The 25,000-nt window shown below is 41.4% G+C and overlaps 1 protein-coding gene across 2 annotated transcripts in view; it reads left to right on the top strand.

Moving 5' to 3' along the window:
* Positions 1-25,000, top strand: part of DLC1 (DLC1 Rho GTPase activating protein) — a 217,748-nt gene that overhangs the window by 163,745 nt on the left and 29,003 nt on the right. Inside the window, exon 1 of one of the 2 annotated variants that reach the window (XM_059818171.1) lies at positions 14,500-14,515. The exons of the other annotated variant lie outside the window; for it this stretch is intronic. Coding sequence (XP_059674154.1) covers positions 14,503-14,515 — 13 coding nt within the window. The 5' untranslated portion in view covers positions 14,500-14,502. Of the gene's footprint in view, positions 1-14,499; positions 14,516-25,000 lie in introns of those variants that run through there. 2 annotated transcript variants of the gene reach the window in all.

The raw sequence follows: 25,000 nt of genomic DNA, 5'->3' as shown, positions 1-25,000 counted from the left end.
CTTCACTTCTTAGCATCAAAAAAAATCAAAGCGGTTATAATAAACTTGGTTAATCCTGTCCTTGGATTGTCCAAGGGATCAGGAATGGATAAAATAGAGCTCAGTGTTAGCTAATAAAATAGAATTCAATATTAACTTAGAGCTGCTCCTCTTCCAACTGCAGACACTATCAGTCATCCATATCCACCCTTAGCATGTTTCGGAAGCTCTTTTACATGCACAGATGTGTTGTTTCACCAGGTCTGCCTCTTCTTGTTTTCTTCTGGCAGCACTCATCTCAGTCATAAAAGCACACAGCAGCCCTATCACATGAAGTCTCTTTCTGATCTCCCATTCTGAGCAACTTCACATCCTAGTAAGGAAGAGCTGAAAAACCCACAAACCCACAAACAAAATAAAAGAAAGTAACAAATTGGAAGGCAATAAAAACTGGTAACAAACAAACAAACAAACCAACCAAAAACCTGGGATCAAACCCTGATCAGGGAAACAAATGCAAATAACTGTGCCAAGGCTCTGCCTCAGAGAACAAAGACTACCATCCACCAGCCTGCCACTAAACAGAGCTCCATCCTGGAAGAGTTTAGAAACTGAAAATTATTGGGCTGCTGCAAAAAAAGCTAGTCCTAACAAGATGAGATGTTCATGCCCAAGTGCAAAATAAACACCTTCCACCCAAGGCAAGGACTGATCATGGGTGGAGCATACGCAAGAGCTCCGGAAATGCATAGCATGTTCCTCTGATATGGATGGCCTCCAGCAGTCCTGTGGATATCCTGCTTGTTGTTGCTATGAGGGTTATGGTAGTACACACACAGTTTTTACACATTTTCCTGCTGGTTTGGTAGGGGGAAAGAAGAAAGTTGCAATCACAACTTGTCACTTGCCTGACTTGCCTTTTAGACACTTTTCATATTGGCTATATTTAAAAGTGTTGACAGGTGACAAATTTGCAGAAGTTAGAAATGGAGAAGGCCTACAACATTGTCATTTCCATTCTCCCAGCAGTGCAGGATCATCTCTCCTGCTCATTTCCTAGTGACCTACCACGTATCTTGTCCAAAAAGTGTTCCTTCTACCTTTCTTGTGAGTTTATTCCACACTTGAGTGACTACCATTGTCAGGAAGTCAAAGTGAACTCAAATTGAACCTAACAAAAGCTTTTCTTAGGGCTCAAAATAGTTCATTTGTTTTGTTTTTCTTTAATTTCCATGCATCGCTGACTTGCTGATATCTTCCAGAAGCAGAAGTTCCAAATTTACTTCTGAGAAGACTTTTCCTGGCCCACCAAAAGCAGAAGATACAGGAAATTGCATGAGAAATATCCATGTAGCTGTCACCATGATTTCCAGGCTGGAAAATGAGAAGTTTTCAGAAAATGGAGTTGCTTCTCTGAAGAGATTCTTCTCACTCTCATGCATGAAAATGATACTTTAAGTAGTTTTGTATGTGAGTTTTGCAGTTAAATGTCACAAAGGGTTACTTTGACATTTTTATGGTCTGTTTTAATTAACTGAAGCAAAATCTGCTCTTCTGAGTGATTCATTTATTCTATCAACGTTTCTATTTTTGTAAGATTAAATCAGGAAGTTCACATTAAGCTTCCTTTCCTGGAATTCCAGTTGAACATTATTACCCTTTGTTTAGACTGTATCACTTATTCAGCTGATAAGAGTAGACTATACTCCACTGGAGATACAAAGATTCAGCAATTTAGACCCCTTAAGCAGCATTCTATATTTTCCAGTAAATGACTATACCTCTACATGCTTCAGGAAGTTGTTACTAAAAATGATGACAATTTTTAAATCTGCAAGTATGAAACTGTATACCATTACAATGATGTGTCTCAGCAAAGCATAGAGAATTTTTTTGTCCTTGACAGTAGGAGGCATGTTATAGCTTTGCATCATGTAGTTCTTATTGCAATCATCTTGATCATGATCTTCAGGACACAAAAGAAGAACTTGAGCTGGCAGACAAAGGCATAAAGAGATCAAAAGGCTAGATACTGATTCTAAGAGAATCAAAATTTGGATTAAGGCACACATTTTAAACTTGGAAGTAATTTGTCACATTTTAAACTTTGAAGTTATTTGTCAGTTGAAATCTTAAAATCAAGGTGCATTCCTAAGGGAGGCATAAAATGCCAGAGATGCAACTTCAAGCAGGAATCCTGAGCAAGATTTGTAGTTTAGGTTGCTGCAATGATCCTTAAAATCTGTGAATTAACAGTGATGTAAAAATATACATTCACTCTTTAATTCTGGACCATTTTCTGAAATTACAACTTACTATATACCACAAATATGTTTATCCATGAACATACTTGCTTCCTGTATTCTTTGAATATTACATTTATTTTACTCTGTAGTACCCTGGCTCCTGGTCATATATGTGAAAACTGCCTGAAACTGTTTTTAACTTCTTAGATCATCGGAATTAATTTGATTTACCTTCTTGTGGAGTTGTTTTTGGGTTGGTTTTTTTGCCTAGGACAAATTCTGGCTTCTCAAAAAAAGAAAAACACATTTAATCTTAAGCTAACACCTGAATTTCTTCTTATGCTTGCACCAGAAGCAGGTAATGCTCCGGTTATGCTTCTAACATAGTCCAGCTGAATCCCAGATTCTTATTTCACAGGATTTCCTTTAGTGACTGGAACCAATTTGTCTTTCAGCATGAATTAGAGTAACAACTCTGCTTCTCTCTGCAGCCAAAGGTATCTGACATCATATTTACCTATACTCATAAATGAGGGCACTAATCTAGAGCCTTCTGTCGGGGGCAGATTTTCCAAACCATCTGAAGTATATGGGAGCACAGTGTGATAGGTATTCCTAAACTGATTCCCCAAAAAAGATAGATATATAGATCTCTATATATTTATATAATACAGACAGACAGATAGAATATAGATATTTATATATTTTAAATGCATTTCTATGTTTTCACATATTTGTAAAATATGAAATGAAATTAAATCTACAGGAAAAATACTTTTCATCTTCCCCAAATCTATCAATATCTAGCTCACTTGCATATTAGGCAAAATCTCCATAAATAAAAGTAAATAATAAAAAGTTAATTAATGTGGTTGTTTGTGGAGGACAAATAACTCATATTAGTATTAACTTAGAGGGGGCTAAACCTAAAAGGGTTCATAAAATTACTTAGTCTCTAACCTTAATTATTGCAAACCAAGATCAAAAGAAGAGCTTATCAAAAGTGGAGACAGTTTATTTCCATCTTGGAACAAAGGACAAAAGACACAGTGTCTTGTCCTTTCCTTTGAGGTTTCTCTGTCTGCTCCTTTCCACTCCCTTTCCTGATAGGCTGCAATGTCTTGATGGCTGATCTCTTGACTAAAACACAATAATCAATTCTGGAGAACATGTCACCTACTTATTTTTATAACAGGAACAATGGAAATAGCATCACATTGTTAACAGAGGTAAAAGTGATTAAAAATACCCTCTCAAGTTTTCCTTTCTAGCTCCCATCGCCACAATGCACTGGAATTGATCCAGGACAAACTATGACTGTAGAGACACACATTTTTACAGGAATCGGAGAACTTTGATTCATCTTTAGCCTGTGAAGGAATACTTGTCTCTTAAAACTGCTGCTATATGAACCAAGAATAACTAATTAGCCTTTTGATGCATACATTTATTTTTTCAGATTACTATTTCAAATCTAAAGCAAAATAGAGGTATTCATTTCTAAATCAGCCTTAGAGAATATATTTGTTTCTTTACAGTATAGGCATACACAGTCTATGTAGAACTACTACAAAGAAATCTGACTAAGAGCCTTTATTTGCTAACACTGCAAATTGCAGAGCCACATTCACAAGTTTGTGGCATTGCATAGAGTTTGCATAGTAGCATGTTCTGAAAATGATACTGAATAATTAAGTATAGAATGAAAAGTACATCACACTCACAGGCAACATCTTTAAGAGATATATTAAACTTGTGCATAGAGAAAGTTGCATAATATTTGCCTGGCTTAAAAAAGTACCATAAAGTTCTCCAGAATTTTAAACAGGCACAGAGAATTTTGTTCCCTCTCCAACACTATTGAGCACACCAACACAAATATCCCTAGTGTGTTTTTATTTCCTTATTAGAAAAAAATCCCTGATTTTGAGGTTATCATATCCAGTATAAGCTTCTTGATATAAAGATAGCTAAGACAAAAATCATTCATATAGATGAAACCTATTTCAGTGTTACAGAGATCAGATAAACAGTGCTTGGTGCACTCATTTGAGACAAGCCACTCATTCAGTGCCAAGTATTATTAGAAATTCATTTTCTTAGCTGACACATGGACTTTTCATGCAGAGAGACCATTATGAAAAGCCTTGCTGTTCTGAGAATCTGTACTTTGATTTCTGATATTATCAGACACATCAGAAATAGTAGGTACAAGTGGCCAGAGGATAAAGCACCAGCTTCTCATTCTTGAGAAGCTATTCTTAATGGAATGAGTACAAGAGTTTCAAATGAAGTGTGGCTGAGATCACAAAAACCGTCTGTGAAAGAGCCTGAAAATCCATCATCTAAAAACTAAGGCCATGATCCTGCAACCATTTATGCACTCAAATTTCAATATACCCTTCAACCCAAATAGAGCTGCATACATAAATTTGTAGGAACAAGGTTTAAATTCCTTTTTACTCTGAAATAAACAAAGCACTTTCTAATCAAGGAAAAATGAAAAGGCAAGATGAAAAATATTATTTCAAGACAAGTAGGCCAACCCATCTTAATTGTCTGAGCTTTCCATTTTCCTCTGCATTATGTTATAGAATAGCTATAAAATGGTGGGTAGCTCTCAAATTTGTTTGCTTTATACTCTGTGTGCTCTGACGATTTCTGCCCTAACATAGCTAATTGCTATATAAAGCAATTCCAGCAGAAATTCAGCAGGATACTTGGAGACCATTCTCTTTCCTGTTTCATTTACTATTTTTGTTCATATCCAAGGGTTCTGAGCACTGGGTATCACCTGGCTCCATAGAGCTGTTAAATTAATTGCTAGATTTGCATTAGCTGTACAATTGCAGATGTAGTTCATTTGGGCACAGTTCACTCAGTCTAGCAGTGATCTCATCTCTCAGTATTCCTATATTTCCCTTTTGAGTTCTAGTTCCCCATTCCTGCTGGGAACTAGACATATTTTTCTTTCAGTTTGCATGCTTTTCCTTTTCCCTGGTTGGGGAACATTGTTCAACAGCTCTAGCTCTAATATTCCACCTGCTCTTCTCTTGCATTGGTCAAAGGAAGAGGAGATGAGGAAAAGAGATAAGGAGGGCATTTCCATCCCTCACAATCGCTATTGGTAGCAGCCAGCAATGAGGAGGGAAAAGGAGAGGAGGAGAGAAATATAAGGAAAGGAAATGGAAGAAAAGAGGTGAAGAAACCGGCAGCAGGTGAAAGAAATATCCAGCACAGGTGCTACAGACATAAAGATGAGAAACTCTTATGCCAGGGGCAGAGCTCTTTACATTGCTTAGGGGAAAAAAGGTATTATCAAAAGGTAATGCAGGAAGCTATTCTGCCCTTTGGAAACAGATGGAGCACCCAAGAATCCCAGGTTAGGTAAAAGCTTGCCTTGGTGGGCAGTAGCTAGCTACTTCAGAAGCAAGGCTAAGGATGAATTGTCCTCGTTCTCACTTTGTACGCGAGCCAGGAAGTTTCCCACGTGGCCCAAATATCATGATGAAGTCAGCTAACTTTCTGAAATGCAACAGAAATAGCAACAGGAGATAAGCTGCCAAACTCTTCAGATACCTGTCTAACATAGAGGTGAACACCAGTTTTTGGGTTTGACTCAGTGTTTACATATTGTCAATCACATAAAATTCTTGTCTTTGATATAAAACCAGAACGTTTCTAAGATGTACATTTTAAACTTATTATTTTCAAGACAGTTTATGATTTTGGGGTATCATCTGGCTCGTAATTTTTTGACATGTGGGATTCTTGCACCCTGGGCCAAGTGGGATGTGGCTTTTATTTCCAAATAATTTCCAAATACTTCAGTTCACTTCATCAGCTGAGAAATTCCATATTCTGACCTGTTAAAATCTAAGTTTTCAGGATGTTTTATGTTAGGGTTTTTTCTTAGTGCTGTCACTGATTTACATTAAGGAGCTGAGAGGCAAACATGTGGTTTCTTAGAGCTTAGGTAATTAAGTTTGTAAGGTCAATATGACATGCATGACAGATTCTAAAGAGCTACTGGTAAATCAGATGGAAAGTTCTGCATATACACCTTTCAAGTCATTGTTTATACTTCCTGACTAAAAATCAGATGCCAGGAGCACTGTTAATCTTGAGGTTTAATAGACTTTCTGTATCTGGAAAAAATAAAGATTCCCCAGCAAAGAAAATTGACACTATTTCTGTACTTTAATGCTGCTCATGAGAAATATAATTCTATTGAGTGATGTAAAGGCTCTTGTTTCAAAGGAGGGAAAGTTTTGGTTTGAGCATGAAAGGTGCAGGGTGTCCTATCACTGTTAATCACTTGCCCCATCCATCCTAGCACAGGTATGTCCCTGGCTGCCTTGAACTCTCTGAAGTTGTGATCAAACAAAAAGCAGGTTAGCTGGATCAGACTTTTTTTCCCTGTGTTGCTTTTCTCAAAACAGATTCTTCTCATTTTAGAAGTACAAGACAAGAAATGATCCATACCCTTGTCAGCACCACATCCTATAAATAATATTGTTCATACATTTAACTGGGGTCCATGAAGAAATAATTAGATTCCATATCTATTTAAAGCTTATTGGTTTGTACCACCCACCATATATGTTAAGAAATCTTCAGTAAAATCATCAGAAAGAAAAGACCTAAAGAATCCAATGGCAAAAAGGTTTATAAAAACATCAGAGTTGTATCTGTTCCATGTATGGAATTTGTCAGATCCCCACACGGCACATCACATTCCCAGGACAGCTGGACACTTGGTGGTGACAGAGGAAGAAAGGGGCTGTTCGGGATGCTTTTGTTGCTATACTAATGGTGTTGCTTTAGTGACAGAACTGTTGTAAAGTTTAATATAACAGCCAGGTAAACTCAGTTTGTCAGATGTACTGGACAAAGAGATTTAGGTAAAAGCATTCTCCAATCACTGTTGCCTGTCTTGCATTTTGAAGTCTGATGAAAAAACAGGCATTTCAGAATACGAGAGGACCCTGATTTTTTTTGCGCTTTAGTAAAGATAATGTTCTTTCATACATCCCCAGTAATAAGGAATAGTAAATTTTTTTTTTTTTCCTCATTCAGAATTTAGACATTTAAAAACTGCTCTGGGCTAAGGTTAGATATAAGAGATTTGCTCTCTCAAGAACAAACTCATTTACCATGTCTCTTTGTAAAGTGATATGAAGGCAAAAGTAAAACCTCAGAAACAAGCAGAGTGAAAAAGGTAGCCCTTCATAATGTGACAATGTTGAAATATGAACGCAAACTAACCGCTTTCCATGTTTCTTTTTCTTGTGGTCATGTAACAGAATATGTGTCTTTGTTTTTAAAACATGCAAGCTCCTATTAACCTGTCAGTCACTTCTATGTATTGTATCATGTTCACAAATAATATCATACAGTACTCTCCCTCTCTGTAACATACTGGCATAAAGAGTGAAATGTGGCATGGAGGAGGAGGAAGCATTTTTTAGCTAAACTGGCCATCCATTTAGAATTTATAAGCCTAAATTTTAGAGTGACGAATGAACACCCAACAACTCTGTTACTCTTCCTAATCCCCGTCAGGTCTCGAATCTGTTGACGAAGGCCAAACAGCCACTTCTTTCTGCCTGACCCTCTCCCCTTGCTATTGCTGGCCCCCATTCAAGTCGGGATCACATTTATCTGGGTAACATACACCTAATAAATCTTCAGCTCAGTTTGTTCTTGCTGGCAAGACAGCTAGCTTCCCCCTCCACTTCTCTCATCTTTCCTCAGACATCATTATGGGTGTTGACACTCCAGCAAGTTACTTAAGGTGCCCTTAAGTAACTGTCTGCATGTATGCATCTACCACACCTCCCAGTAAAACACAAGGTAATTGCTGCTGTAAGCTGTTTTTCAGTTACAATAAGCAAGAGCACGGGCTTGGACAATGAAAGATGCAGTCAAACTGGCAATCTGCAAGAGGATTTTTATTAGGCACAGTATCAGTATAATAATCTCACATACTACTTTACACAGTACATCTCAAGGGCTTTCAAAAGAGGCATGTATTATTCTGCCTATTTTATCTAGGGAAAAATGAAGTATGAGAAAGGTAATGGATAGACCAAGGCTGCCCAATAAGTTAAAACAGGACAAGACTGCAGATATTTTGAGTCTCTGTCTAGTGCTCTGTCAAGAACAGGACCGACAAGGGTTATGAATCTGTTCTGACTTACACCAGGCCTGACTTTGTTCACTTGGCTTATTAACATGTGTTTTCCTTCTTCCCTGTCTCTGTAGCTTCACATTACATTAACAATAGCTACTCTCCAGGCTATAGTATCAAGCTAGTACCTCTCCTGACGAATGCCTAGGTGAAATTAGCCATCACAATGTATGTGTTCTAGTTGCCATAGTTATCGTGCTTTATTGAGTCATGGGTTTAAAATGATTTCCTGAGTCCTAAAGATTCCCCAAGGCTAAATCAGCAGCAGTCTTTCACATAATGGGTCAACTCGTCCAGGTGGATGCATGTGCCTATTTCCTCCAGAGGAAATAAGTTTAATGAATATAGAGTTCATTTAACTAAAAAGCCTTGGATCACACAAGATGGAAGATGGAAGTAAGAAAAACTTTGTTCTTGAAAGGAAATTTTTCATTGTTCATAATTCTTTTAGTTACTATAATTAAAAAAAACAAAAAAAAGAAAACTTTCTTTCCTTCCCTTCTACTCCTTTTAACTCCAGCTGGGCACTGCATGGCTGACATGGTCTGTCCCAGGGTATCATGCTGAAAAGTCTAGCATCTCATGTGTATTACAACAACACAGCTGCTTCATAAACCAATTTTTAACCACTGTTTTGACAGGTTTAAGGCACCAATCTTTCAGTTTTCATCTACTTTAGTGTGCAACTTGCATCTTACATCTTGTTTTAATGAAGGTTACTGTTGTCTCTCTGTGAAAGCTGACCTTTTTTCCTCATCAGACTGGAGGTCATGCTTGAACACAGAATGAGAGTTAGAAAAACCCACATCTTACCATTGGAATGCCTTGGAAACTGGTGGTTTTAAAAGCGCAACGTAAAATCTATTTGCTTAAAAGTGAAGAGGGAAGAGCTGGTTGATTTAGTAATGATATAGCTGCTGTCGCATGAACAGAGTGAAAACAAGAGTGTTGGTCTGAAAAAACCTTCTTCGTTCCCAAGAAACACAAAGCTGAGACAGATATCCCGCCTCCATTGTATACCACCATCAAGCTGTTCATCCTTTGATCATTCTGTAATATATATTTTGAGTAAAAGCATCCTTTGTGCTGTCTTCCCCTCCCACTTCATTGCACACGGTGACTTGTAAGCACAGAGGAAGAGAAGCAGGGGTGCGAATCCGGGCACGGCCACTGCCATTCAATGACCCACAAAGAGAGGAGAGGGGCCAGGGATGACTCCTGCTGCCATGGAGCTCTGCTGCCACACTGCCACAGCTACCACAGCTAAACCTAGGGATGGTGCCTTGGCAGGGCCAAACTTTTGTTACTGCTTTCTCTAATGGAGCGTGTTAGAGTAGGTCCCTGTGACCTGCATATCCATTAGGTCTCGCTGACACAACCACTTCCACCACATACACGCGGAGGTTTTAGTCCTGATAATTTCAGGTTCAGATTCCTTGTTGTGAAGCAGTGGTCGATTATGGATGCTGCCTTTATCAGTAAATGAGCAGTTACTCTGAATTTTCAGAGTAAAAGGAAGGAGGCTTTTTTCTACTCACCACAAGCTATATATTTACTCTGGATCACCTCTGAGCCTTCATCACAGGTTAGAAATTCTAATTACCCTCCTCTATTACTTCTTCTAAACAAGGTTTAGTTTACCCAAATCTGTTTTCCCTACTTTCCTGAAAGTTCAATTCAGTTGGTTATTTTTCCACAGGTGAATCACTTTTTTTTAATGTAAAAATATAGCTTTTAACTGAAAGGCAGACCCATTAACAGTAGAAAATTCTGCAGCCTTCAAAAAATAAATCATCACCAGTGACAGCATCTTAAACACAATATGGAAAAGATACTCTACATCTCTCCCAATTTCTATAAACCCATGGTATTCCATGTAAGCTAAGGAGCTTACCTTCTGTGTTTAAAATGGAATGAAAGTATTTATTTTCTCTCCTCCTCCTATTTCAGTTTATCTGTATTTATATTTTACCAAACTGTATCTTTGTCAGACTATATAATCAATTTTTATTTCTCATCCTTTTGTGCATCCACATAATAGAGCCTTTCTTAAGTAGACTGTGAATCTGGTAATTTCATTTTCAGCCTGAACTGTTGAACTCATGGTGTTTGAGGGCATTCAAAAGCAGACAAAAGTATAGAGCTCACTTATCCCTCCTTTTAAAATAGTCAGTTATATGCACCACAAAGAATAAGGCAAAGCTAATTTTCTTTATTATTTACTGTTGAAAGAAAGAAAAGAAAAAAACCCTAAATGTTGCCTGGGATCAAATACAAGTAAGAGTGCCCTGTACGTGATAAGCTGGTAATATTTCTAACGCTGTTTATTTCGAAAGCAAGATTTCTAGAGCAGCGAGCCCATCAATTACAAGCAGTAGAGCAGCACCTGTGTTTATGCAATCTAATGACTTTACTATGTATTTTGTTAAAAAGTACTTTGGAAAGATGCTTTATTTCATTTTGTGATTCTCTAGTAAGTGAAACAATAGCTTTCCTTCTCCGAAAGCGAGGCACTCTTAATACCGCTTATCTCTGAGAAGTGATAGTGCAAACACTCTTTGTCGAGAGGCCTGAACAACTACAGACTCCTTTTAAATAATTACTTTTCAGTACAGTCAAGTGCTAGAAGATGCAAACTTAATTATTTTGCTGACAATGGTTGGAACACGAAGGTCCTTTGGACTGTGGAAATACTACACACAAATACCCCAGTTGACAAGGAATCAAAGCCTAGAGCCAGAGGCTTGGAAACTTGGGCTGAAACTGCTCTATAATCTATCATGCTGCTGCTAAGAGGATATTAATACTAGTGTTTAGAACTGCAATCATGTGTCTGACAATCCTGTGTTTGTACCAGCAGGTCAGTTGACTAATTACGAATTGGGACTTCTCTGTGTACTGCGCTATTTAGAAGAAAGAGGATGACAAGGGTACAGTTATCCATTAAGGCATTTGGGCCTGGGAGGGAAAACAGAGGACAATCAAGTCCTTATTATTAGATGCCGTCTTGCGAATCACTCCCTTATGCGGGTACAACAGAAGGAGAATTCACCTTTTAAAGTGAGTAATTGTGCCTGTCGGGCAATCCTTTACAATTATTTTACCATCCAGCGAGAGCTCATTGATTGCATTAAGGATAGCAGTACTCCACAGAAACAATCCTCTTAGGCAGGCTGCTTCTAAAATCCTGTGTCTCTGTCAGGCAGCTGCCTGCTCTTTGAATAGCCAGAGAGATAAAGAAATAAAAATATTAAGGGCCAAAGCTCTACTGATTTCACAACGCTCTTTAAAGCCGGATGAGTGATTAGGGTGGTTGTAGTCTGCTGAACACCCATGCCTGAGGTGGAATGCTCCTCTGAGCACGTTTTACAGCGAATGCGAGACTGGTGCCTTGCTTTTCAGCTCCGAAAATACGCCTGCTTAAGCAGCCCTATAGAATTCCAAGTTAAAATGCAAGCCACAGAGACTGCATGTCTTCAACGGGTGATAACAAACTAGAATCAAAGCCTTTCTCTTTCAGATTACCAGCAAGAATCTAATCCAGGTCAGTGATAATCCTCCAGCATCTATTTAGCAATGATCCCAGCAGACAGACTGCTCCATCACAAAAGTCACCCGTTCTTTTCGGATATTGCTGAGGGAATCCACAAAGACTAAATGAGGATGGAGATTCCTCCTTTACTGTGGGAGCTGATTAGCTTTGCAAGCAGAACAGGAGAGCTAAACTAAAGCACAAACATAGTGTTTTATCATCATCATCATCATCATCATTCATTTGCTGTTTTACGAAGTGGTAGAGGTGAGAATGACAACCCTTGGTGTAACTACTGAGAGCTTTCCATCTTCTGTGTCTGGGCCACATTTGTCCTGTATTCACCGATCTCATCACTGCCCCTTTCAGAATCCTCAAACAAAACTCTCTGACTTCAAATTCTGGTTTTGCATCTATCACACAACACTCTAGCTTCGGATTTTACTTTACTGCTGCACGCAACTCCTCCTCTCATTCTTAGCTTTTTTCAGTTCCCTTTCACGCTGCCGAGTCCTCCAAACCCTTCCCATTTTCTTCTGCAGAGTAAAAGTCCGTTCTCTCCTTCTTCAAAAGCTTCCTGAGGGTCCTATATGAAAGCTTCCTATACAGAGATGCAGGCTTGGTCCAGGAAGCAGCCTAGGCAGTCTGTGTTTACAAGAATAAACCCTGCTTTTTACCGAGGGTATTAACTTGACACACGGTGGTCTTCTGGTTCCAGCATTATCATTGTGATGAAAATGCCTTAGTACCAGCATGCTTTCCTACATGTTCTGGGTAATTTTTTTCTTTTTTTTCCCTTCCTTTTGAGGATGCTTATTGGAGAAACAATTCCTCTCTTTTCTAGAATTCTGACTCCGAAAATCACACACAATGTGCAACCAGCGTTCTCCATCTCTTGTCATAACTATTCTGTCGCTTCCTAGTCTACCAACTGCATAAAACTATAGACAATACGGACAGAAAGAAGCCAATTAGACTGGGATTACTTTGTTCAACAGCTGGGGCGTAGCGTATGTCTGTCTTCCCTGTGTCAGACTTAAGAATTCACATTTTACAGGTCTGACCTACCTTGTAAACATATATCCTGGTGCCTTACAAGAAGCGTTCAAAAATGCAGGTAAATGTGGTTATGCCAAAAAGAGCTGGAGTGAGTTTAGATATGAAGAGGTAATTGATTAAGCGGGTAACATACGTAAAGTCAAGCTTGAAGATCTAGTGTATTTCCATCCTCTTCTGGGCTATTAAAGTAAATTAATGACCTGGAGCTGTGTAGGGGTTTCCAGAAACAACACTGTAATAGCCAACTGGCCACAGTTTGCAGCCTATAGAAGGGAGAGATGTTTATTCTTCAGCAAATTGCCTGTTCAGGCATCACACTATATATACTCTATATCTGACAGATCATAGTGCAGGAATGACAACCGAATCTTAGAATAACACCAGTGGGTATGAAATACGATGTTGGCTTGGAAGAAAATGAACCAATCGTAATCGTTGATGAGACCCAGATATTTTTCAAATTTCACAGTACTCTTTTCCATGCTGATAGTTTGGCAGCTGCTCAAAAGTAGCTATTTTTTGCCATTTTAAAGCCCTGAATGTGAGCGTCAACCAAGAAATAAACATTCGAACAATCTTCACAACATATACAGGGTAGTGAATGTTGTAGGGAGTGACTCCCAGGCACAAAGCTACGAAGCCAGGCTTTGCTTCGCTATCTGCAAGCCACACCTCTGGCTGTGCTGTGGTCCCCGCAGGAAAAACGCTTGTTGGTTTCCATCCAGGTCCAGACTGAGACTTTGATGGTGTGCAGGCATTTTCAACCTTTCACACGTGCCTTCGACACGCTGCCTGGGGAGGGGGGCACCAGCATCCCCCTGTCACCCTTCCTGCATGGCTTGCTTCATGCTGAAGGCTCAGCACCCCCTGTGCCTGGGGCTGCTCAGGCCTTTCCAACCCTTGCCAATTTTTAACACCAAGGAGCCACGCTGCTTTCTCTATAGGCACTCTTCTGTATGTCTCCTGGAAAAAAGTATTTAGAGCTTTGCTGACTGCTCTTTATAAACGTCACTATCCCCTAAAAGGCCACCGCAATAGCTGGTAGCCATTAAAAATCACACAGGAGCAAAGGGGACAGAAGCCATTAGATCGTCTTCGACCGCATCGCCTTTGGTTTGTGACGTTCCCCTTGACCCCCCCGGCGCGCAACGCGGTGGGGGGGGCGGCGAGGGGGTGGGTGTGTATGTCGCCTTCTGCTTGTATTTATGTATGGGTCGTGGCCAGGTACGCGCTTGAGCGGGCTGCGCCTGCCTGCGCGCAAGCGTCCTTCCCTGCGCGGCGGGGGCGCGCGGAGCGGGGCGCGGGGCGCGGAGCGCGCCGGACAGCGGGGCGGGCCCTGCCGGCGGGGGCGGGGGCGCCTGAAGGGGCCGGGCGGCCGCGCCGCTCCTCCGCGCCGGGTGTCAGTTGGGAGCCGCCGCCGCGCAGGCAGGCAGGCAGGGGCGCAGGCAGCCGGGCAGGCAGCCCCGCGGAGGCACCGCGGCAGGCGGGAGACCATGATCCTCACACGTAAGCTCGCGCTCCGCCCGTTGCGGGGGTGGTGGCGGCTGCGCGCCCGGGGGCGCAGGCTCCGCGCATCGCGGCCAGCGTTGCCGGGAGGTGCTTCGGGGGCAGCGCGGTGGGATCTGGGGGGACGGGGGTCCCTCTTGTTATCCCGCAGCGCCCGGAAGGGCAGCGCTTGCAGGAGCGCGGGCGGGCTTCCCGCGGGGGCGGCGGCTGCCCCGTCCCGTCCCGTCCCGTCCCGTCCCGCGGGGCGCGGCGCATCCCCGTCCGTGCTTGCGGGGGTGCGAAGCGCCCGTCGGGCCGGGGGCAGCCCCAGGTGAGACGGGAGCGCGCGGCAGCTCGGAGTGACTTTTATCGCTGGGAAGCGGCGGTCCTTTGCGGCTCCGGTCGGGAAGTGCGGGCCGAAAGGGTTAACATCCGCAGGACCTAAGGCACGGAGCCGCGGAGGAGCCGCGGGCGCGGAGCGGCGCGCGGGATGCGGCCTCCTTCTGTGCAGGGCACCGTGGCCATCTCTTCTCTTTTTTGGTGGTATTTCCTTTTTTTTCTTTTTTTTTTTTTTTTTTTTTTTCCCCCCGGGAGTCTTGGCGAGACGGGAACCGTCGAGTTTCTTTTGAAGTTTTTCGTAATTAGCCCGATGGCCTCCAGGAGCCCGGGGGCTCCCCCCCGTGCGGCGGTGGCCAGCCCTGATGTCACCCCCGGAGGCTTTGATCCCGGCGGAGGAGCAGCACCTCCTGCCAGTCGGGATCCCCCCCCCGCCCCCGCCGCCCCCTTCTCGAGGCCGACGGAAAACCGATGCTGTTTTCCAGTCAGGCAGTTCTACCTTCCCTATCGCCCTCCCCTTTTTTGCAGACAACCAGCAATGACTTACTGCCACCGTAACTGTGAAGTTGTTGAGCGATGTGTTGCCATTAGCCTAATGAGCTCTATTGCCAGTCAAGGGCGCTTACTATTGGTGCAACAATTTTTTTTTTTTTTTTTTTAATTCTCCTGTTCTCTTTGGGAAAATCACAGTATTGAAGAAATAACTACATTTACACAATGTGTTTAACTAGGGCAGAAGGTTCTGCCTGATGTGTCGTAGTCCTTGACACATATGAGCTGAAAGGCTGGGGAATGTAATTTTATCTTAGCCATCAATTACAGATGCTTTTATTTTTTTACAGGGGTAAGTGTGATCTGTTTGAATTGCCCTGCCCTGATCAAGAAATTCCCAGCAGCAAATCAGTAACAATGCTCTGAGTCAGGTTGAGTTTTAAGGCCATTTGTAGTGAACTTCAGGACGATAATAGACAAGCAGATTTCATACAAGCCTCTGAGTATGAATCCATCAACAGTTCTGTGCCAGACTGATGCAGCATCCATCTGGCAACCAGGCTATTGCTGGCTGACAGCACATGGAGTTGGTATTAGGCGCCTCTGTTGACTCCGCAGCTGTAGCCTGCTATCTTGTCTTCCAGGTGTCCTTCTTGGTGTCCTGTAGGCATCCTGATCCGCATCATCAGTAGAAGGAACAAAAAAGAGAAAGGCTGAGGTGGCCAGGAAGTGGGATCGATGTCTCTCTAGCAAATGGCTTTGGGTCACTACTTCAGTTTGCCTGTGGGATCCTGATTAGGGCTGAGATTCTTTGATTATGGAATATAGTATATGCAAAAGAAGATGTAGATCTTCTCCTTTCATCTACAAGTTCATAGGAATCAAAACATTTGGAGCTACCTTTTGTAAGCTCTAGGACTTCCTGGACTCTTTATCTTCTTTTAAAATAACTTGGTTTGTTAATTGATTTTTTTTTTTATCAAAAGGAAGTGCAGATACATTGTTTTAAACACTATGGACCTATTGTTAAATTTCATTTCTAAGTGGTAGTTAAAAGCAGGAATATATCTTGCCATGTTTTTAGTTGGGTTTTAAATCTCAGTTGTGTCGATTCAGTCTAGGTTTTTTAAATCGTGAGTCAGGGTCTTCCCAGCTAGTTCTGCAGCTGCCCTTGCTGGGCCAGAGAGAAAGACTGCTGCTAGTCCTGGTAACTCACAAGTACCCTGTGTATTTTGCCTCTAGTGGGGTAGGAAAAAGGTACTGCAGTTGTCCTTATGCACTCAAAGGTTTATATTAGGATTCCTAGAAGAAGGAGGTGAGAGGTGACTTGGTTTTACTTTTCTGGTTCCTCTAATTCGTTACATTCTAGGCAATGGTTTGTTTGAGGCATGTGAAGTTATGAGTTCCGCAAATATTTAGAGATGCAGTTTGCATGATAAAGTTTTTTTTCTGGTCAGAATACCACAGTGTGTTATGTTTGGGCTTCTTTAGAGATTCAAACTTCTCTTCCAATTCCCCTCTTATTGGAGTTGTGCTATTGGCTTCAGCATAAACACAACTGCAGCCTTGGCTGGTTAAAAGGAGATGGAGGAAGAGAACTCATGTGCTTAACAGGATGGTCCTGTACTGTAAACAAGTGCTTTTCATGCTTAACTATCCTTCCTAGCAACAGGAAGAAGGAAATGAGGCTATGCAAAAGGACCCTGACACATTTCAGACAATGCCAGACCCACCCTAGCATTCATACAGTATAGCCAGAAGACTTGGGGAAATAAAAATAACTTCAGATGTTTCCCCTTCCTTCCTGCACATATTATAGAAATACAGCAATCAAATGATCTGCAGTTCACAGAAAACTTTCTGGTTTGGTCTCCACTAAAAGAGATGATGCTCCTACATAATTCATGTATCTTCATTGGGTATCCTATTGTTCTGCTTACAGTCTGATCCTCGGTGTTTCAAGGTAAATGAATTACAAAACACTATATCCTCTTTAGTGATGTAGCGAGTGTAGATATCTGGTGATTCTGGTAATTTCAGCAATTCCAGGCGTATTTCTTGCTTGTAGCTATGCTATCAGTAATTTTGACTGGTACAGGGTATCAAGATTGTCTTGCGTGGGTTTTTATTTCCAAAGTTTTTTCCAGGTTTTTTCTTTTTTCCTTTTTATTTTCTCTTTTTCCCCGTTCTCCTGTGTTAAGGAAAAAACAAAGTCTGTCTTCCACCGGTGATGAGCAAGTCTCATGAAAGGGGCACAGGACTGGGCTGCAATTGGAGCTTTCTGGTTCTTTTCATCGGACACTTATTCTGCCATGCTTGCTGACACTGAGTATTACACTATCCTGCACAGCATACCTTTGAAATCAGTAGGTCTGTTAGTATGCTATACCATTGACATAACTGGTAGAAGTAAAATAAAGTCAAGAATGACTTAACCAGCTAGCTTTAATTCACCGAGTTTCATTATCTGAAAGTTACAGGTAATACTACACACCTTTCTGAAGTACTTCGGTGTCTTTAGAAGAGCATGCTAAGCGTTGTTATGTGTTAGGATGAAAATTCTTTCAAATATTGACAAGTATTTGTTTCCCTTGAGAAGGACTGTGCTAGATGAGACTGGATCAGGAAAAATATTACCCCGTCTCTCTTCTAATGAAGAGACAATATGATGGCCCACTTACGGTGGGGACATTTTTTTAAAGCCCACAATGGTGCAGAATTCCTTAGACTTGGTTTTAAATATATTTATTTCATCTTTATCTAAAACTGTCCATTCAAATGCTCATCTCAGTCTGTGCAAAGAATGCTTCCTGAGGAGATGCATGAAAGACATTTGCTGAAGCCAGCAGTGGACACAGTTTGACCTTCTCCAACCTATTGTTGACATTTGCTGAAGATTCAGGGTTAGGAAAAATATACCCCCCTGCATTCTTGCGTTTTGGGGGTGGTCTTTCTGTTACCCTGTGGACCCACAGAACTGGATGCTCTGCTGGCCACTCTTCCCTCTGCTCTCTGTATGTATCTCTGATAACAGATTTCCTGTGCATTGTAAGATACAAGAAACTTTCCAGTGAAATACTTTGTGATCTGTTTTAACTTCCCTTCTTTCCGTACATAGTCTCTCTGCTTTCTTCTGCAGTGCTCTGTTGGCTTTGCAGTGCTATCATGGGTTTGCTGTATCTAGACCATTCTGTTACCCCCAAAGTTGAAGTTGCAAGGTGTGACCATTAGATCAGGAACCGAGAAAAGCATTTTCAAGTGTGCAATATCACAGACAGAATACTGTAACTGTCTGTTATATCTGGAAATAGAAAGTTGATAGTAATACTTGCTTAGGGAAAATCCAGGTTTGCGTCTTTAATTCTGATTTAGGGGAAGAGGCATTCAGCTGGGACACTACCAGCTTTATGCTGGGCTGCTTCACTGCCACAGGTATTTCTGACCTTTTGTATCCAGTGTTGTGTCATCCACACACCAGTTTGGGGACTAGATCATCAGTGAGGTAAGCAGTAAATGCTTATGACGCACAGCTAGTCCTTCTTCCATACAGTTCTTCCTGTGTGTGCGGATGGTTTTGAGGTTGAGGCTTAACAAGCTAGAAGTAACTGTCCGTATAAAATCTACTTTCTTCTGTATGAACCATTGAGACAGCTCAGATTAGCTCTTATACCATCACTGTTGCCTAGATCTGAACAGGTAACCCAGACCCTGGGCATTTTTTGAGGAAGTATCTGTCATGCTGGACCTATTCTTGCCTCCCTGCGGAGCTCAATGAGCCTTTGGTTTGAGCTTTGCATACAGTATGCAAGTTTACTAGCTTGCAGGCAGGGTGCGATGGAAGAATATTAATGCTGGGCTTGGGAGTAGCAATGGTGAACGTTTGCCCTTCAGTATGTTCTCAAAGGTCATTCTAACCAAGTCATTTCTGAGAGAGGGAAGGTTAAAGTCATCTTCTTTTTCCCAGTCTTTGGAGGAGGATTCGTTTCTCACTCTGGAATCTGTCAACACGACCTCCTTCAGAGGATTTGACTAACTGCTTTCTCTGGCCCAAATAATCCTCCTGCAAGACCACCCTGTGTTAATCAGGCCAGATAAATAACCCATGTGCCCAATTATTTCTTAAGGTTTTTTTAAGTCACTTGACATCTCTTTCCTCTTCATCTGTGAACCTTCTTAAAAATGAATGGGAGAAGACCATCTTTAATCTATAAAAAGAATTGTTCTTTGGCAGGAAAACAGCCACATGAAGCTTCAGTTTTCCGTTTAAACGAAGTTAGTTTTTAACTTTATATTGCGTTGTTTTCTAAATTTCTTTCTTAATCCTTCTGTATATGCTCAAAATGGAAAAACCATTTAGGAATAAATTTTGCTTTACAGTGTAAACCAGGAGTTGCGATGGTTTTTTTGTGTCCTAGAACATGCTTTCCCAAAGTCTTCAACAAATCAGGAAGCAATGCAGCTAACTTTGGGCAGTTAGAAGCATACTTAATAGTGTGAAATAAGCAGTAATTGCAATCTCTTACAGAGTGTATAGGGAAAGTGCTTGACAGAGGCATGGGGATTATCCTTTATCCCTGTATTCCTGTATTAAATCCTGAAATGGTGCTGCTTTGATGCTTTCCTGAGCATAACAGTTGCTCCATATCCTCTTGCCAGAGGGGAGGACCTCTTGCCAGCCAGGGCACGTGCTGGGGGTGATGCCTGTGCCCTCTCTGCCCTCCTGCCATCAGGCACTGTCCTTCCCTGCGCTCTGATGAAAACCTGGGCTGTTCCCGTGCTTGGGATGGGGCTTGCAGCACAACTGGACTTAGAGAAAGCAGAAGTCTCGTTTCAGATATTTTGGGGGTAAAAATAATGAGGAGAACTGTGAAACTGATCGCCTTTATTCCTGAAAAAGAGTATTGTTGGATTTTGGAGAGCCATGGATCCATGTTGGGAAGGGCTTGATTCCTCTGGAATTCATGGAGGCTCCCACTGATTTCAGCAAGCGTTGGCTCAATCACGAAACATTTTAAACATTTTCATCAAATGCTGTTTCCCTTGTTAAGTTTTGAGCTGAAAAACTTTTGAAGTGATTTTGATATGCTGAAGACTATGAAAAGGAGATTCAAGTTAATTAGATTTTGATTCACAAAAGTGGTATTGTGTTTCCTGTGCTAGCCAAGAGGATTGGTGAGCAATTAAAGCTGCTATATTATGGAACCTGGTACAGTTAGTAGAGTGGGAAATTACATACAGCCAACATACACCTATGCAGATGTTTTGGAAACCGTTTTTTTTTATTATTTAAGTTTCATCATTAAGGGGATAAAGAAACTTAAAATCCATCAGTGGAAGTAAGCCATTTGCTCTTTCCAAAAGCTCTGCTTAAAAAAAAAAAGTGTTCAAGCTTCCTGATTTTTTTCAGAGAAAATACCAATATATGATCTTAAACATCTGTTTCCTTACTTCTTCATCTGTTCCCACACAAATTCCAAACATACTCTGCTTCTTCTCCCAGTGTCCTGTGGTTTATACATAATATCAGCAGCATAGTTACTGTTTTGCTGCAAGGCTCCATAACTTGAAAAAGCCATTCCCATGTTTAACCCAAAGCCAGCACAAACACAAGGAGAGTGTTTCTTCAGTCGTCATCACATAGTTGAGAAATGTTTGAGTAACATTCCCCACCATCACCTCTGACTTGAAAGCCAGATATGTATTTGGTGTCATATATGGTTTCTTTCAAGAACTTGTGGGTTTATCCCCCAGAAAGTTTTGGTAAGAAATATTTTCTTAAAATTATGCGTGCATCCATGTCAGCTTGATTTGACTGTTGAGGCAGGTAGCGTTAAGTGGAGATCACAGCATGTATTATTTGACTGTGGAAGGTAAATTGAAGCACAGTGAAATACAGGAGAACATCAAAAAAGGCAGCTGCTATTGCAAAATGTAAGTTGTGCTTTAAAGGTGAAAGGAGAAGAGGGACCCTCTCGGGAAGGTTGTTAGCTTTCACTTCAAAACCTGCAAGCTCATCATCAGTTCGAAATCCATACTTATTATTCTCTTGGGCTCACTGCTTCTTCCAGAAATAAATTCTTAATGGGCTTGGATGTGTCAGACTAACATTTTAGGATAGTTGTATAAGGTTAGGTTGTTCTCTTAGAATAAGAAGAGATTCCAAACATGTTGGAAGTTTGGCAAGAGCTTTTAATGGGATTTTCAGAATTCTCTAGCTTTTAGTGGTTGAACGTTTATTGACAAACTTACCAAGTTTCAGTGTTTGAGGGCATTATCCTTATAAAATGCTGTTCTTCATTAATTACATTTTTACTTTCTTTAGTCCTTGCTACATGCTGCTTTCTTGAAAGGTGTGGAGCACTGAGTTAATGATACTGCCTAAGGAATATTTAGCTATATAGGTTTGAGAAAAACCAGACTTATAAAAAGGAATTTAATTATTTTCGAGCTACAATCACATATCTTCAAAGTGAAAACCATCTGAGGCCATGGACACATAGCAGGCTAACTCTTAGGAAGTCATACTATCCTAACTTTAAAGGAGTGCAGGCATATGACATTACGCAGAACTGATTTATCATTTTCAGTGCCTGGCCTGCTCATTTGTAGACAGCTGCCATAGTGCAGTTTTTTTCCCGGTTTGTCTCAGATTTCACATCCGTGTTCATGTGTCTGTAGACTGAGTGGTTGGATAGTGTGATCAAGTCTGGTGTTGGGACCACAATTCACATGTCAGGGATGTAATTGAAGCACTTGGAAAAATGATTGCTTGTATTTAGGCAGTGGAATTCTATCCAGAGAAGAATATTCCTCATATATACCACAGCTGGTCTCAAAAAATATGATCCTGAATGATCTCAAGCTTTGTAATAGCTCAGGACAGTGTTTTGGAGTTGAACACAAATTTTGCAAAGCACCAGAAATTTCAGAGGGACACGATATGTAGGGACAGGTAATTTCTGATAGAGACAGAAAAAGAGGATGAGCTTCTGAGCATGCAAGCCCTTTTGCAGCCATTAAACTGGAGAGTCAGTTCTGGATGGGAAAGAATCCTCTTTGTGCTCCATCTGTCCTTTAGAAAATGTGCAGGTAGTTTGTGGAGTTTTATGCATTATAGTAAGGAGCAAGCGGGTTCATCTCTAGCATTCATGGTGAGAAATCACATTCTCTGCATTGCAGGGGAAGAGACTCTCCTGCAAGCTAATTCAGGAAGATGATTTTGTATTCAATTTTTACAAATTTTTTTTTTCTGTTCTGAAAAAGTCAAATAGTGAATTTCAACTAGAATGACCTGGTCAAAAATTAAGACCAAAAAGAACCCTAAGCAAGCCAGTTGTTAGGTATGGCATTGGAGTGAACCTTCAGCAATGAAGCCCATTTTTGCTGAAATTTGATTTTAACAGCATTGATTTGACCAGTCTTGCTACAGATTTTGACAATCTGCTCTCTTAACAGAGCCAAAAGGTGAGATGAGTAGAACTAGTGTGTGGAGGTGCTAATATGGCTATAAAGGTCTCTGAGTTGAGGCAAGAGGAAACCATCTGCTTGGAAGAACTGTTCCTATGATGTTTAGCACTTAGGTGAAAATGGAGCCAATGCATGACTGTACAAAGATACATCTGCTTTGCACCTTGTCCTGGAGACCCTGAAAGAGCTGGTGCTTAAGTTGCATGTTATTTCTTGGAAGCAAAAAGAAAGGAAGAATGAAAGCAAATGATCTTGCTGCTCCTAGCTAGACTGCTATGATTATTTTTTTCTGAAAGGACATTATTGCAGCATCACACTGTGTAGTTTCTATTTTCTATAGGAAGGAAGGTATCCTCCAACAAAAGACTATAGACATCTTAAAGTTCTCCCTTCTGCAGATGCAGTGTCAAACAAGGTGTCAATTGAGATATTTTTGCTATGAAGTTTTAAACTTGCAACCTTGCAGGGCCAGGAACCAAGATTAACCAAAGTTAAGCAAAAAGGAAGTTAGAAGCTTCCATTTTCACTTACCAGTTTGGGGAAGAATTGGGTCCTCCTAACCCCCCAGGAAGTGGGTAAATAAGGACTAATGGTTCCCAACCATACACAAAAGGAACTCCTACCCTTGATTTGAGCATGGAGGCCTGCTTTGTGAAACGGACTAACAAATAAAGCTGTTTCCAATAAAAATTTCCTGTTTCCTCTTTAACACATTTGCCTGCTGTTTGCTTACACGACACCAAGAATAAAGACTTCATTGTACTCCTTTTTGGTTTTTTTTGTTTTGGGTTTTTTGTTTTGTTTTGTTTTACTTTCTAAGAGATTTTCTTGTGTATCAGGACATTTAGAAATAATAGCGCAATTTCTTTCTTGCCAGCAGTTCTTTCGTACAAGAACCTCCTGCTGCTGGGGGAGGGCACAGTACGCACATCTGAAAAGCTGCACATACATTTCTTGTCTGGAATGTATACTGAATTGTAGTTTATTGTAAAGGTTTTAACTGGCAAGGATGTTTGATTCAGAAAGGAAGTGGCACCGCAGGGGTGGAGCGGGGAGGAGGGAGTGAGACCAGTCCTTTGCCTGCAGCAACTTGTATCAGCTCAGCTGCCAGGTCTTCATCGGAAAGATGGTGGGAAATTGCTTGCAGATTAATTGGGGCTGAAGTAGGGCTTCCCTAAAATGGGTTGGAAAGCAGTGTAGAGTTCGTCTGCAAGCTCCCTCTCCTCCCTGTGGCTCTCAGCCGGCCCCAACCAAGCAGATGCTGTGCTGGGCAGCGAGTTCGTAGCTCAGGTGATCTGTGACCTAGGTCCCCTGGGAGACTGAAGGACGGCTTCTGGGCATCCTGTCCCTTCGAAAACTTTTTAGAAGTAGTGGAAAAATCTGATTTTGGAAGTTCTGTTCTCTTTTTTGTCCCTCATTATCCCGGTTGCCATTGATCCAGATTACAAGGACTTGCACGTATTCCTGTGTCCACCTGGATGTGAAACCGTGGCAGCTGGCAAACCAAGAGTCCTAGGGCTGGTGCTGCTGAGCTGGAAGAAAAGCTGGCATTTGGAAAGTGTGGGAATGAGCTTTCTCCTCTAGCACAGTTCAAATGATTTGGCCAGAACCTCAGGTTTAACTAATGTATTTTATTCTCAAAGGCAGATTCCAGTTAAATTGTGGTAATGAACTTTTTATCTATACAAGCTTTCAGCTGTTTAAGTTTGTATCTCTTACGTGAGGAAGCTTATTCTGTGTACTCGGCTTTCTGTGCAGCCCATTCAACGCACCCTGGGCTGGATTCTCCCTCCGGCTGTGTTTTGATCTGCCTGAATTTCACATACATACACAGTTTTGTTCGTACTCTGGCTCCTCAGTGACCAGCAGAGTTGAGATGTGGAAGCTGGGTTGGAAATGACCTTTCCATTCACCTGGTGACAGTGCATCGGTACAGTCTAGGAGCAATCCTGGGTTTGGCCAACTGGAGTTGAACAAAAGGAGCTGCTTTTTTAGGTCCTGCCTCCGCTCTGTTGCCCATACCCCTACCACATCCCCCTCTGACATCTGCTTTGTGTGGAAGGAGGTGACACGGAGAGAGCCTTGGCCTCAGGGGGCTCCCTGGCCCCTTCTTCAAGACAGCTCTCCAAACTCCTCGCCCTTCCAAGGACTTGCAACAGGAGCCAGAGGCTAGAGCCCTGGCTTTCCCAAAATCTTTGAGATGGAAATGGG

The sequence above is a fragment of the Gavia stellata genome, chromosome 5 (genome assembly GCF_030936135.1).
Source record: "Gavia stellata isolate bGavSte3 chromosome 5, bGavSte3.hap2, whole genome shotgun sequence".
In the NCBI taxonomy this organism is placed as follows: Eukaryota; Metazoa; Chordata; class Aves; order Gaviiformes; family Gaviidae; genus Gavia; species Gavia stellata.
Note: the sequence above shows the minus strand (reverse complement) of the source record. Positions and strands in the feature narration are given on the sequence as shown.